The sequence below is a fragment of the Aquarana catesbeiana genome, linkage group LG12 (genome assembly GCF_042186555.1).
Source record: "Aquarana catesbeiana isolate 2022-GZ linkage group LG12, ASM4218655v1, whole genome shotgun sequence".
Lineage (NCBI taxonomy): Eukaryota > Metazoa > Chordata > Amphibia > Anura > Ranidae > Aquarana > Aquarana catesbeiana.
In genome coordinates this window covers 204,965,811-204,980,378 of record NC_133335.1, presented here as the reverse complement: position 1 = coordinate 204,980,378, position 14,568 = coordinate 204,965,811, and the positions used below count along the sequence as shown (strand labels likewise).

Sequence of the window (14,568 nt, the reverse complement as noted above, 5' to 3'; positions counted from 1 at the left end):
ACAAGACTCTGGTCCGGCCGCACCTAGAGTATGCTGTCCAGTTCTGGGCACCAGTCCTCAGGAAGGATGTACTGGAAATGGAGCGAGTACAAAGAAGGGCAACAAAGCTAATAAAGGGTCTGGAGGATCTTAGTTATGAGGAAAGGTTGCGAGCACTGAACTTATTCTCTCTGGAGAAGAGACGCTTGAGAGGGGATATGATTTCTATTTACAAATACCGTACTGGTGACCCCACAATAGGGATAAAACTCTTTCACAGAAGGGAGTTTAACAAGACTTGTGTCCACTCATTAAAATTAGAAGAAAAGAGGTTTAACTTTAAACTACGTAGAGGGTTCTTTACTGTAAGAGCGGCAAGGATGTGGAATTCCCTTCCACAGGCGGTGGTCTCAGCAGTGGGCATCGATAGTTTCAAGAAAATATTAGAAAAGCACCTGAACGATCGCAACATACAGGGATATACAATGTAATACTGACATATAATCACACATAGGTTGGACTTGATGGACTTGTGTCTTTTTTCAACCTCACCTACTATGTAACTATGTAACATAGCGACCCCAAATTCCCACCATCACCACTGGACAAGTAAAGAAATAACCTGTGATATCGCAGGACAAACCAAAAGAACTTTTTTCTTTTTTTCACGGTTTCAATAGAGAAGGAGGGATGGGATTACTGCAAACCTAGATTCAGGCAGAGTTCACACTATTGTGAATTGGATATGGGTTTCATCCACATCCAATTCGCATGACAGGAGAGTGTGTCCGGCTTTCAATGGTGCCGGTTCATACATTTCCGTGGTGGCCGGGTGCATTGCACAAGGGTCCTGTGTGTCTGACTTAGTTTTAGGTCTGAATTCAGGCAAAAATCAGACCTGATTCGCCCCTGAAACGGAGAACAGGGGCGCACCGGACCCCCTGCTGCGAGCCGCTCCTCACAACTGTGTGAACCCAGCCTTAAGCTTTAAATCATGTGACGGGGGTTGATTTACTAAGGTTGGAGAGTGCAAAATCTGGTGCAGCTCTGCATAGAAACCAATCAGCTAATTGAACAAGCTGAAGTTAGAAGCTGATTGGCTACCATGGACAACTGCACTAGAGTTTACACTTTCTAGTTTTAGTAAATCAACCCCAGTCTCTTATATTCTGTAGACTTTAGTGGTGAATTTTTTTCTGTTAAAGTTTACAAGTCTACCACCTAGTGTGACCATCGTAAGGGCTTTCATTTTTTTTTTTTTTTATACAAAATAATAGGAACAGTGGGGGGTGAGCTGAAAAAAACCAACGTGAGCAGTTATACGCTATGCAGAGAGATATCACCACTGGAGTCCACGTGCCTACAGATTTTACTTCTGCTTAAATACATCAATTTTCCTGCATGAAAATGCATTTCAGAGACCCTATTCTGTCCCATGTGGCAGGTTCTCATCAGGCACTACAATTTAGTTTGTTTTCAAAGGAAGTCTATATAAAGGACCAGTCACATCTATGGAAGTGCTCTACCAGGTGGGCTGCAACGCCCACTCGGGGGTCTGAATCGATTTTAAAAAGGGTAAAAGTCCTGTCTAAGTGTGTACATTAGTGCATGCCCTTGGCATTTTTCGTGTTTTGTTGCCTCACAACCTGGAATTAACATGGATTGTTTGAGGATTTGCATCATTTAATTTACAGAACATGCCCACAACTTTTGAAGATTTTTTTTTTTAAATTGTATAGCAAACAATAAATAGGATAAAATAACAGAAAAAGTCAATGTGCATAACTATTCACCCCTTTAAAGTCAATACTTTTTAGAGCCACATTTTGTGGCAATTAAAGCTCCCAGTCGCTTTGGATAAGTCTCTATGAGCTTGCCTCATCTTACCACTGGGATTTTTGCCCATTCCTCCTTGCAAAACTGCTCCAGCTCCTTCAAGTTGGATGGTTTGCTTTTGTGAAGAACAAAGAACATTGTCTCTTACTTGTTTGGAGAGTTCCTTGGTCTTCATGGCAGTGTTTGGTTAGTGGTGCCTCTTGCTTAGGTGTTGCAGCCTCTGGGGCCTTTCAAAAAGGTGTGTATATGTAATGACAGATCATGTGACACATAGATTCTGAAGGTAATTGGTTGCACCAGAGCTTTTTATGGGCTTCATAACAAAGGGGGTGAATATATACGCACATGACAATTATCAGTTTTTTTATTTCTGAAAAATACTTTTATGTATATATTTTTCAAATTTTACATCACCAATTTAGACTATTGTGTTCTTATCCATCATATATAATTCAGATTAAAAAAAACATTGAACTAAAGGGAAGGCTATAATGTAACAAAATAGGTAAAAAGGCGGGGGGGGGGGGGGGGGGGGAATACTTTTGCAAGGCACTGTACAATCTGCAGAGCTCAGTTGGAACTTATTGGAGGGAAGGGACTTATCTGAGAGGCAGAACTTGCCCAATGCTGATGGAACCCCTAATAACCTCTGGAGGAACCCTGGTTGAGAATCACTGCCCTATATGAAGAAGTTAGAAATCTGACCAGTATAATGCAACTCTAATGCGCTCAATGAAGGGGAAGAGAGTTGTTTTTCGGCTAATGAGGTATGCTCTATCTGAATATTGCATTGAATCCGGTGTTTGCGGTGCTCCTGTTGGAATCATTATGTGAAATGCTTGAGGCCATTGCCAGAAAAGTGCAAGAATATTTCCCTTAGCCGATCGGTGTCGGGTGCAGACAGCCGCACGCTTTTACTGATGATGATTTGTGAGGCATATTGGTGCTAATAAAGGAAGATTAATTGCCTGTCAAATGATGAAATAAAAATGAGAACATTGCTGAGTTGCACACACAAAGCAGATGGGTGTTCTTCCATTCCTGTGCTGACCCCGAGCACACTGCTGGGTGGTTTTACAAGCCGCTACACTTGCACATTGTCCTGTCTCTCTGCTTTTGTCACTCAGCTGTCTCCCATCCTAGTCCTGAAAGGCAGAAACTTTTCAAAGAAAAATAGAATGGCCTGGATCTAAAGCCCAAACATTTTCTTCATTTTTGAGCGGTAGAATAGGAAGAGGTTAATGTCCCATAATGAGATTTCCTTTCACTTCTTTTCTTTTAAACACAACAGGAAATCTTACCAAGGTAAAAGAAATTCCTTCTAAAGCCCCATACACACGATAGGACTTTGTACAAACTTTCCCTTGGATTTTTGTACAAAGGGCGTTGGCCAGAAGTTTGTCTTGCATACAGACGGCAGGACTTTTCCAGCCAACTTTCACCAAATCACATGGTTTTTCAGCTCTTTACCACCACTCTTTGGTCAACTTCTGTATTGTTGTCTGATATTGTGTCAATCTCGCCACTTTTATTGGCGAGATTGACACCTTGCGAGCCGGGTTTACACTGGTGCGGGGATCTGAGTTGGATCCCCGCCAATGCCAGGCACTGTGTTTGGTATGAATCTTGAGGGGGAACTCCACGCCGAATTTTAAATAAAAAAACGGCCTAATAAATTACTTTAAAAACCTGTGTACTGTGTTTTTTTTTCTTGACATTTTTTTCCCTAGGTGAATAGGTAGGGGTATGATGTACCCCATACTTATTCACTAAGGGTGGGGGGGCCGGGATCTGGGGGCCACCTTATTAAAGGGGGCTCCCGGATTTCGATAAGCCCCTCGCCCGCAGACTCCGACAACCAACGGCCAGGGTTGTCGGGAAGAGGCCCTTGTCCTCATCAACATGGGGACAAGGTGCTTTGGCGTGGGGGGGGCCAAAGGGTGCCCCCTCCCCCAAAGCACCCACCCACCATGTTGAGGGCATGCGGCCTGGTACGGCTCAGGAGGGGGGGCGCTCACTCGTCCCCACCCCCTTTCCTGACCGGCCGGGCTGCGTGCTCGGATAAGGGTCTGGTATGGATTTTGGGGGACCCCCACGCCGTTTTTTCGGCGTAGGGGGTTCACCTTAAAATCCAGACCTAAGGGCCTGGTATGCCCCCAGAGGGGAATCCCCCCTCGCGCTCGCCGCAATAGGAAAATGTGTTTTTCCCATTGCAGCCAGCACGAGATGTACAGTACCCTGTCGTCGAGAACCAGCGCGATGGGTTCGCGCTGGAAACATTCTCGCGGCCGCGTACTGTAGTTTGTACAAAAGTCCGATGCTTATGTGTACACACGATCGGACTTTGCTCCATCGGACTTTTGTTGCCGGAAAGTTTGTCCATTCGCACAGCCAACAAAAGTCCGATGGAAACAGAAAAAGTTTGTCCGATGGAGCGTACACACGGTCGGATGTTGCTCCAAAACAGCTAATTTGCATGTTTGTTGTCAAAAAGTCAGATCGTGTGTACGGGCCTTTTAGGCTGACCATACACTATGCAATCTTCTTGTACACCCGTCCTTTAGATTTACCAAAACCATATAATAGGAGGTCAAATGTAAACCCTTTCAATTTGCATGCAGTCGGGCAAGGCCTGTGCACTACATAGCTGAAGGTAAATCTAAAGAAAATTTAAGAAGAAAATTGTATTGTATGGCCAGCTGAAAGCGGAGTTCCACCCTAAAGTGGAACTTCCGCTCATCAGATTTCTCCCCCCCTCCGGTGCCACAATTGGCACCTTTCAGGGGGGGGGGGGGGTGCAGATAACTGTCTAATACAGGTATCTGCACCCTCTTCTGGGCATAGATAGCCGCAGAATAGCCGCAAATGCCTGCCCCCCCTTGTGTCCTGGGAAACACAGAGTTCCAAGAACACAACGGGGACCAGTGAAGACACGCGGCGTGACTCGCACATGCGCAGTAGGGAACCGGGCAGTGAAGCCGCAATGCTTCACTTCCTGATTCCCTGACCGAGGATGGCGGCGGGGGCAGCCAAGAGACGAGTGATCAATCAGCTTCAGCTGCCGACATCGCTGGACCCTGGGACAGGTTAGTGTCCATTTATTAAAAATTAGCAGCTGCAGTAATTGTAGCTGCTGGCTTTTAATAATTTTTTTTAAGGTGGAGCTCCGCTTTAAAGTGATTGTAAAGTCTCGTTTTTTTTTTTGTTTTTTTTTTCTTCCTATAAAAGTAACAAACATGTTACACTTACCTGCTCTGTTGCAGTGGATTTGCACAGAGCAGCTCAGATCCTCCTCTTCTTGGGTTCCTCTTCTGTGCTCCTGGCCCCTCCCTCTTACTGAGTGCCCCCCACAGAAAGCAGCTTGCTATGGGGGCACCCGAGCCAAGTAACGGCTCTTGTCTATTCAGACACGGAGTGCTGGCTATTTTGTTTTATTTGGATTTACACACACCTTTCTATAATAACTGTGGGCAACCGTGCTGGACAGGATATTCAGTGTTAGCAGTAAAAAGCTGACAGGGGCTCTAACCAATGTTTCTAAAACTAAAAAAAGTGTGACCCTAATTACACTTTAAAGTATATGTAATCCTTAACCATACTTTTCTCTTATTTGCTCTCCTCTGTTCTGATAAATAAACCACACAATGCAGAATTGATGGATGAGTAGGCAGCTTTATATACAACTGCTCAGTTTTGGGGTTCTTTGCTCCATTTTCTGTATAACATAAACGTAGGCTTTATAATCCATGATGTTCTGTGAAACTTGTTGTGTTGTGTTAGCCTTGTCCTCTTCCTCGTGATCCTTTCATCCAGAGTGTGCTTTTACTTCTCTCCCGCAGACCGAGGATCTCATTAAAGCTCTGCAGGACCTGGAGAATGCCGCCTCTGGAGATGCAGCAGTAAGGCAGAAAATTGCCTCCCTTCCACAGGAGGTTCAGGACGTGTCTTTACTGGAGAAGATTACAGGTCCGCTCTCTTTTCCTCCCTCTATGTGACTTTAGAAACGTAAGGTCTTGTTGAAGGATGTGCTGTTGGCAATCAAGCACCATGGCGTCAATATGGGCAGCCGAATCCTGAATCTTATGATCTGGCTTTTGTAGAAATCTCAAACGGCTAATTTATTGTAGAAAACAACTTGTTTTCTTTAAGTGTGTCTGGCACTTAAAAGTTTTGTTTATTCCTTCTTTAAGATGTTTCTTACTGAGTCCTTCTTTTTGATCGTTTCATTTTGTACCCATATTTCGGGTAAAAAAATTGAAACTTGGTCACATGCCTGCAGCCCCCCTACCCCTTACAAAATCTGGAGTCTCTTTTTCCCACAGTTCTTTTTTTTGACTCGGCCACATCATTTATTTGCATGAATTTATAAATGGAAAAAAAATGTAAAGTCCCATCTGACACCATGAGGGACATTTACTAAAACGGGTGCACACAGAATCTGGTGCAGCTGTGCGTTAGTAACCAATCAGCTTCTAACTTCAGCTTGTTCAATTAAACTTTGGCAATAAAACTTGGAAGCTGATTGGTTACCATGTGACGTCACCACGCTTGTAGTCTATTGATTACTTCTTCCAACCCCGTAACTGAAGAGCTGTACCTCAGTACTGACTGCTGGCTGGGATGAGGTTTTGAGCGTGACCTCACCGCCCTGCCTCTCTACCTCATCCAATCAGAGAACACTTTGCATTCATTCAGAAAATGTAGAGCATTCTCTGAATGGTGCGGGTGCCGACTTTCTGAGTTCAGAATACAGTAGAGCAGCCACTCGGCATGGGACCCGGAAGCAAGCAGAGATCACTGGATTGGCAGTGTTTTTCAGCTTCCAGGGGCATTGGCCAGGCATGATATATATCATGCAAAAAGACAAAATTTAGGTGTTGCTCAGGTAGAGAGGTAAAGTCCAACTAGACTGTTGTGAGTGCAGGCAGGGATGGGGAGCTCGTTCTAGCTCCAGGCTGCAGCACTGTCAAAGGGAAAGATCCATAAGTCGCACATCATGAAGCAGACTCATGTGCATGAAGTGAGATGAATGGCAGCCTCAGCCCAGACTCCAGCCAGCTTCCCAACGCATTTCGCTCCACCCCTTGGGTTTCCACATAATTAAGCTCCAAGGGGTGGAGCGAGATGCGCTGGGGTGTGGCCTGGCTGGAGTCCGGGCTGAGGCTGCCATTCATCTCACTTCATGCACATGGGTCTGCTTCATGATGTGCGGCTTATGGATCTTTTCCTTCTGCATGGTATATATGCAGTTACATTCCTACAAGCTGGACCAATGTAAATTGGTATAAAATATCCAAACCTGGAATTTGTCTTTAACCGTTTACCGACCAGCCACCGTCATTATACTGCGGCAGGTTGGCACGATCCCGCGAGCTGTCATAGCTGTACATCAGCTCCTTTAAGTGGGATAGCCCACTGCACTGCGGGGGTGCCGATGCTCGTGCCTGACGGTCGTGAGGACCCGCCAGCCATTAGTGATCGCAGGCACGAGAGGCAGAACAGGGACGTGTGTGTAAACACACAAATCCCTGTTCTGTGAGGAGATACAGATCGTGAGTTCCTAATAGCTGGGAATCGCGATCTGTCATTTCCTATAGTCAGTCCCCTCCCCCCTACATTTAGAAACACACCTAGGGAGCACAATTAACCCCTTGATCACCCCCTAGTGTTAACCCCTTCCCTGCCAGTGACATTTTTACAGTAATCAGTGCATTTTTATAGCACTGATCGCTGTATTAAATGCCAATGGTCCCAAAAATGTGTCAAAAGTGTCCGATGTGTCCGCCACAATGTCGCAGTCCCGATAAAAATCGCAGATCGCCGCCATTACTGGTAAAAAAAAAAAAATAATAATAATTAAAATGCTATAAATCTATCCCCTATTTTGTAGACGCTATAACTTTTGCGCAAACCAATCAATATACGCTTATTGCGATTTTTATTACCAAAAATATGTAGAAGAATACATATCAGCCTAAACTGAGAAAAAAATGTGCTTTTTAAAAAAAAATTGGGGATATTTTTTTATAGCAAAAAGTACAAAATATTGTGGGGTTTTTTTTTTTTTTTTTTTTTTTCAAAATTGTCGCTCTTTTTTTGTTTATAGCGCAAAAAATAAAAACCGCAGAGATGATCAAATACCACCAAAAGAAAGCTCTATTTGTGGGGAAAAAAAGGACGTCAATTTTGTTTGGGTGCAGCGCCGCACGAACGCGCAATTGTCGGTTAAAGCGACGCAGTGCCGAATCGCAAAAAAAATGACCTGGTCATTCAGCAGCCAAATCTTCTGGGGTTGAAGTGGTTAATCTTTACATTGCTTTTTACTGACAAAAAAAATCCTGACATTGCCTTTGTAAAAATAAGTCGTAGGGATCAAGGTGCACTCATCCTTTAACTGTACCATCTACCGAAAATCTAAGTGGACTAACTCTTTAATAATCTTTATTCTTTATTGTGCATCTCGGTGCTTGCACACGTTCCTAAATTACCCATTTCTGCCAGAAGAAAGGGTTCAGATTTTGCTTTTTGCCATACAGGAACTTCACTCCAGCCAAATCTTTAATAGCACCGTAACGGGTTTCTGAGAATGTTCTTCAATGCCAACGTTTGCATTCATGCTGCATTATTTTACCGTTCTTCCCAACATTAAGCCATGTAGATTTGGATGGCGGCCTCATTCTAAATGGGATGCTATTGATTGCTGACAATGTAGTAGTGTTTGATAACGGGAGCCTGTCATTGCTGGACATCAAAAGCAAGGCACATGCTCTTAAATTCCTGTAACCTTTTTGTATTTTTATTTTTTTGCAGACAAAGAGGCAGCAGAGCGACTTTCCAAGACAGTAGATGAGGCATGTCTGCTGCTGGCAGAGTATAATGGTCGGCTAGCGGCAGAACTAGATGATCGCCGGCAGCTGGCAAAGATGCTAATGGAGTACACACAGACCCAAAAGGAGACTTTGAGCAATAAGGAGAAGAAGCTGGAGGTAAAATCACACGTCTGTAGACGTCAGAGATGGTTACTTGATGGTTTCTATCTCTAGAAAGAGTCCGGTCTATTGCAGATGAAAGCCTAGTGCTATCAGCATTCCATTCGTTTAATGTGAAATGCAGGCCAAAAAATATTGTTTAAATACAAGAGGCATATGTATTCATTCTTGTATTTTGATGTGTTGTATTTGTTCCAAATCTATGCATTTATCCAGCTTCAGCCAACTCTATGGGCACTTGTCGGCTCGTAAAACAGGCTTTTTAATTTTAAATTTGTTATGTGGAAGTGATTTAGACAAAGGTAATGCGATATTCTGCCCCCCTGGTCTGTTCTCCATTAGGTGAAGGGGAGGCATCAGGGGGTCTCAAAACCGACCTGACATTACAGTGTGATATCACATACGCGTGTTATTGATACCCCTTTGTGATAGCAAAAAAATTAAATGTAAAAATAAAAAAAACTATAAAAAAAAAGGTAAGGTAACATATAATAAATAAAACAAACAATATAATAAATAACATACATTATATATATATATATATATATATATATATATATATATATATATATATATATATAATTATTATTTTTTTATTTTATTTTTTTTACCATCCCCTGCCCTCCCATGCGCAAACGAGCATAAATGCATGCAGCTCCTATGTACGAAAACATTGTGCCACATGTGTGAGGAATGAGAGCAATAATTCTAGTACCAATATTAACTCAATTGATAGCCTGTAAAGGTTTTAAAGGGTAACTCCACTTTTTTGGGCAAAGAGTAGCAAATAAAAAAAAAAACTAGCATATACAATGGCTATAGAAGTCATATTGTAATTGTTAAATGTTTTAATGTTGTTAAAAATTACCTTTCATTTTCCTTGTCAAAAGAAGTTTATTGAGTATACAATGTTATAAAGATACATAAAGTAAGTTACCTTTCATTTTCAATCCTGCAGCGCTGTCATTTTCTGTATAATGCAACGTAATATGGCAATCTGGAGGCGCACAGTACGCAGAATGTGTACAAGAATGCTCCCTAGATATGTCATTTTCTGCTTGGTGTGATTGGTTCACAGAAGTCTGTTCTAAGATACAAGTCAGATTTTGGGCATCCCCTGCAACAAAAATTTATTTTTGTAAGATACTCCCAAAGGGAAATCACGTCTAAAGGGATACAGACCTTTCCAATTTTCCTCATTAGAACTCTGCAGATGCAGCAGCTGATTGATGATTCTAAAAACAACAAAGTTTGTTAAAAATCCTTATGTACACAGATCACTCAGAGGAGAATGTTTTTTTATCAACAGAAGGGGAGTTCTTTTTTAAAACCTTGCCTATGGGCAATGTTGGGTACCAAAATGTCATATCATGTGACATAGAGAATTGAAACTACCACCATTTTATTCTCCAGGGTCCTTGTTTTCATAAAATGCATGCACAGCTTGGCGTTTATGTAGCCAAGGAGGAAACCTGAATTGGTCAAACGCTTGATGACCATTCTCAGGAAAGGAAAGGATATATTGGAAAGCATACTTGATTTGCCTGGATTTATTTAAAGTTGCTGTAAAGTCTGTTTGTTATTAAAAAAAAAAAAAACATGTTATACTTGCCTCCTCTGTGTAATGGTTTTGCACAGAACAGCCCAGATTCTCCTCTTCTCAGGTCCCTCTTCGCTGCTCCTAGCCCCTCCCTCCTTTGAGTGCCCCTCAGCCAGCAGCTTGCTACAGGGGGCACCCAAGCCGAGTCAGAGCTCCGTGTATCCATTCAGACACGGAGCCCCGCCCCCTCTCTCCCCTGTTTGACTGACGTTGATTGATACTCGCGGGAGCCAATGGCGCCGCTGCTCTGTCTCAGCCAATCAGGAGGAGTGTCCTGGATGGCTGAGGGGATCGTGGACATCGCTGGAGAGAGAGGGGGCTCAGGTAGGTAATTAGGTGGTGCTGGGGGGGCTAGAATGCATGAATAAAAAACCTGCCTTTACAACTCCTTTAAGGAGCTGATGGTTTTTTAATCTGTACTTGCCCTTAGGCAGCCCATACATGATTCATTTTTTTTTTTTCTTTGTTCAACCAGTGGGTTGATCGAAAAAAAAAAATGACCCAATTCCCCCATCCACACATTCATGCTATTTTGTTCTGCCGCCGTGGAGACTTCCCCACCACCTGATTACCACTGATCAATACTGCCAACTGCAGCTGGCATCACTGATCAATTGGGAAAAACCTGACAGGCTAATTGTTCAGGTAGGTAGATCGACTTCTGTACAACCACTGTCCCCATTCATGGATCGAAGTTCGGTCTGTTCCTTCTGGACCAGCCAAATTTCAATCCATGTATAGCCAGCTTTAGTGTACCAAATAGATGAGAGAAAAATAAAACGGTTGCCCACAGCAACTTTTGAGTTTCCCATTTAAATTGACTTGACTCCTCTTGAGGAATGACCATTATAATTTTATTTACAATATAAACATTTTGATGCCCCCCCAGCTTTTGGACCACAGAAGATCATAGACATGGAAAAGTATTTTATCAGCACTTCACTAATGTTTATGATGTGGAAACTTGCTGTGTGTCCAAATCCAAAACGTGAGGGTCAAAGTGATTAGCTGTAGATAAGTTAGACTACTAGGGACCTGTTTATCAAGCTGGAGAAAATTCTTCTTTGAGCGGTCTCTCTGCAGAGCTCCAAAACACTGTCTTCTGATTCAGAGCTAGAGCTCTCTAAAAAGCAAATACCATGATTTCTGATTGAAGAGTTCTAGCTTTGACTCAGCAGGCGGTGGTACGGAACTCTGCAGAGTAGCCACTGCTTCCATACAGAGAGGAAAGGTCCTTCTCTACAGCATGCTGGCAGGGGGACTTTTCTAATCGTGCTTAGACTGTTTTCTACAGAACAAAAATGGTAAAACTTAGCCTTTTGTTTTGATACACCAGGAATATTTTTTAACTGAAATAAACTGAACATTCAGTTGGACTTTTTACATTTTTTTCTGTTAAAGCTGTTCTTGTTATCCAGCGACCTCCCATGCACCGTTATCGGTTTTTACTCTGTTACAGTTCCAAAAAAAAATGCTGAATAAAGCATGAATCATTAAATATAACCACGTAACTGTCATCCTGTACATAGCAGATAGGTGCTGGTGCCACACCTCAAGTCCTTCAAAAGAAGCTCTTGCTTTTGAAAATGGGAGCAAAAGGGGTGAGAAGGTTGTAGATGACATCTGCAAGTTATTGAAATCAAATTTCTTAAGTTCTTCGTTTGCATTTGTGCCTCGTTATTGCCTTCACCTTCAATCTCTGAGTGGTGATTGGGTGCAAATGTGTTTAATGAGAACAAGGCTTTCCCAGGGTTTGCATAATTAAATAGGATAGAAAAGGGGAAGCTCAAGCCAATCCTCTATACTGTTGAAACGCATAGAGTAGTATGTGAGCTATTTTACCTACCTGGATTAAAACCCAACCCTAGGCAGATATAAAAGACACAAACGAATGAAGCTCAGTAATCATGGACACATTATTAAAGCAGAACTATATGCTCAAGCAGTGTGACATCTGCACGCTTCCTTGCAGCCATGCCATCTTTTCGGTGCCTTCTTCCAGGTGTGGGATCTTCAGCCATCTTGAATTGCCAGGCTAGGATTATGTAACTCTTATGAAGTTTATTCCTCCCGGCAGATGCCAGAATTGTAAATTCAGCTGCATATGCGCAGTTCAGTGCATTGTGCAAGGAGGAGGTAAGTGTAATTTATTGCCGAAGAGAAATATTTTTGAGCGAAGTTCCGACTTGACTGCCCACCTCTTCCTCTCATTAAGTTTTGGCAATTGACAGGGTACCCTTTCCCACTTCTGGTCAGTTCGCCACGGTGATCCGAGCAGAAGTTTGGGCCCCCCTCCTTCCCCTGCAGCTTCCTGGGACATGTCACAGCGCGGCTCACACATGCGCAGTGGGAAGCCGGCTTTGAAGCCGCAAGCAGTCACAGCCAGCCTCCCGAAGTATGTTGGTGCCTGGACCCGAAGATGGCCGAAGAGCTGGCTCGTGTGAGGACAGTGCTGGATCCCTGGACAGGTAAGTGTACTAATATTAAGAGTCAGCAGGAACCAATTTTAAGAGAAGGTTCAGCCCCCCCCCCATGAAAAATTAAAGGTCAGCAGCTACAAATACTGTAGCTGCTGACATTTAATATTAGGACACTTGCCTGTCCTGGAATTCAGCAATCTCGGCACCCCAGCCGATGTTTCCATTGACTCTCAGGTGCTGCCGCTGCCATTGCCTGTAAGGGAAACCAGCCGTGAAGTCTTTTGGCATCGCCGCTGGTTCCCTACTGCGCAAGTGCGCTGTGCTTTCTGAATGTCCCGGCAGCGTGGGAAGGAGGAGGGGGGGCGAACTTCCGGGGGACCTCGCCGAAGCCAGGTCTCCCCTAAGTGGGGACGGTTACCTGTTAAAAACAGGGGAGGAAGCGGATGAGTTAAGCTTCCCTTTTACAGCGGAGTAAGTCTCTTCTGCAATAAAAAATAAATTTTCAGGTACTGTTCCTGCCCACCTGAAAGTTATGGATATTCATGCTTACCTTTGCGTGCTTCTATATTTATTTTCTATTTCTTTCTCCATAATGTAAAATAAGTGAAAAAAGTTCATAAACAGAGAGAGAGAAGGAACCTCTATAATGACCACAGCAGGAATGCAGACTCCAGAAATGGAAAGAGTAAATATATAACTTTTTCTTACATCTCTCTGTGATTTTAGGTGTCAGGTGGTTTAACGCCACAGTATCTACTAAAAACTGAAATGTCAGTTTTGGAAGGACTTACCCCTGAAAATAAAGACCAAGGTTTTTGAGGCTTGATAAAACTGATCTTCATTTACTGCACTCTGATGATACATAGAAACACATGGTTAAAAAAATGTTTGAGGACAGGTCTGGAATTCACCCCTACGCTGGGGACAGTCACTAGCTTAGCAGCATTTGTCCTTTTCCATTCCCCGGAGAGTTTTGATGTTTGATGAGATGACATGTGGTGGGAAAGCAGACATGGAGGGGTTTTGTTTATGCTTGTGTGACTAATAAAGCAAATATCACTAGGGACATTGTGGACTCTACAGCATCTGATAGTCCATTTGTGGTCACTGCACTAACTACAGTATATGTTTAGAAGCATATTCTTGAAAGATCTGCTGCACATAAAAAGAAAAGTACTGTACTCGAATATATAATAGTATAAATAATATATACAGTTGTGTTCATAAGTTTACATACCCTGGCAGAATTTGATTTCTTGGCCATTTTTTTTTTTTTAGAGAATATGAATGATAACACAAAAACATTTCTTTCACTCGTGGTTAGTGTTTGACTGAAGCCATTTATTATCAATCAACTGTGTTTTCCTCTTTTTAAATTATAATGGCGACAGAAACTACCCAAATGAGCCTGATCAAAAGTTTACATACCCTGGTGATTTTGGCTTGATAACATGCACACAAGTTGACACAAAGGCGTTTGAATGGCTATTAAAGGTAACCATCCTCACCTGTGATCTGTTTGCTTGTAATTTGTGTGTCTATAAAAGGTCAGTGAGTTTCTGGACTCCTGGCAGACCCTTGCATCTTTCATCCAGTGCTGCACTGACGTTTCTAGATTCTGAGTCATGGGGAAAGAAAAAGAATTGTCAAAGGATCTGCAGGAAAAGGTAGTTGAACTGTATAAAACATGAAAGATACCCAAGGAATTGAGAATGCCAATCAGTAGTGTTTAAACTCTAATCAA

At 42.8% G+C, this 14,568-nt stretch overlaps 1 protein-coding gene across 2 annotated transcripts in view; it reads left to right on the top strand.

Moving 5' to 3' along the window:
* Window positions 1-14,568, top strand: part of RPRD1B (regulation of nuclear pre-mRNA domain containing 1B) — a 143,012-nt gene that overhangs the window by 116,547 nt on the left and 11,897 nt on the right. For both annotated transcript variants that reach the window (XM_073606541.1, XM_073606540.1), the window contains 2 exons: window positions 5,655-5,781; window positions 8,626-8,801. In XM_073606541.1, coding sequence (XP_073462642.1) covers window positions 5,655-5,781; window positions 8,626-8,801 — 303 coding nt within the window. The remainder of the gene's footprint in view (window positions 1-5,654; window positions 5,782-8,625; window positions 8,802-14,568) is intronic.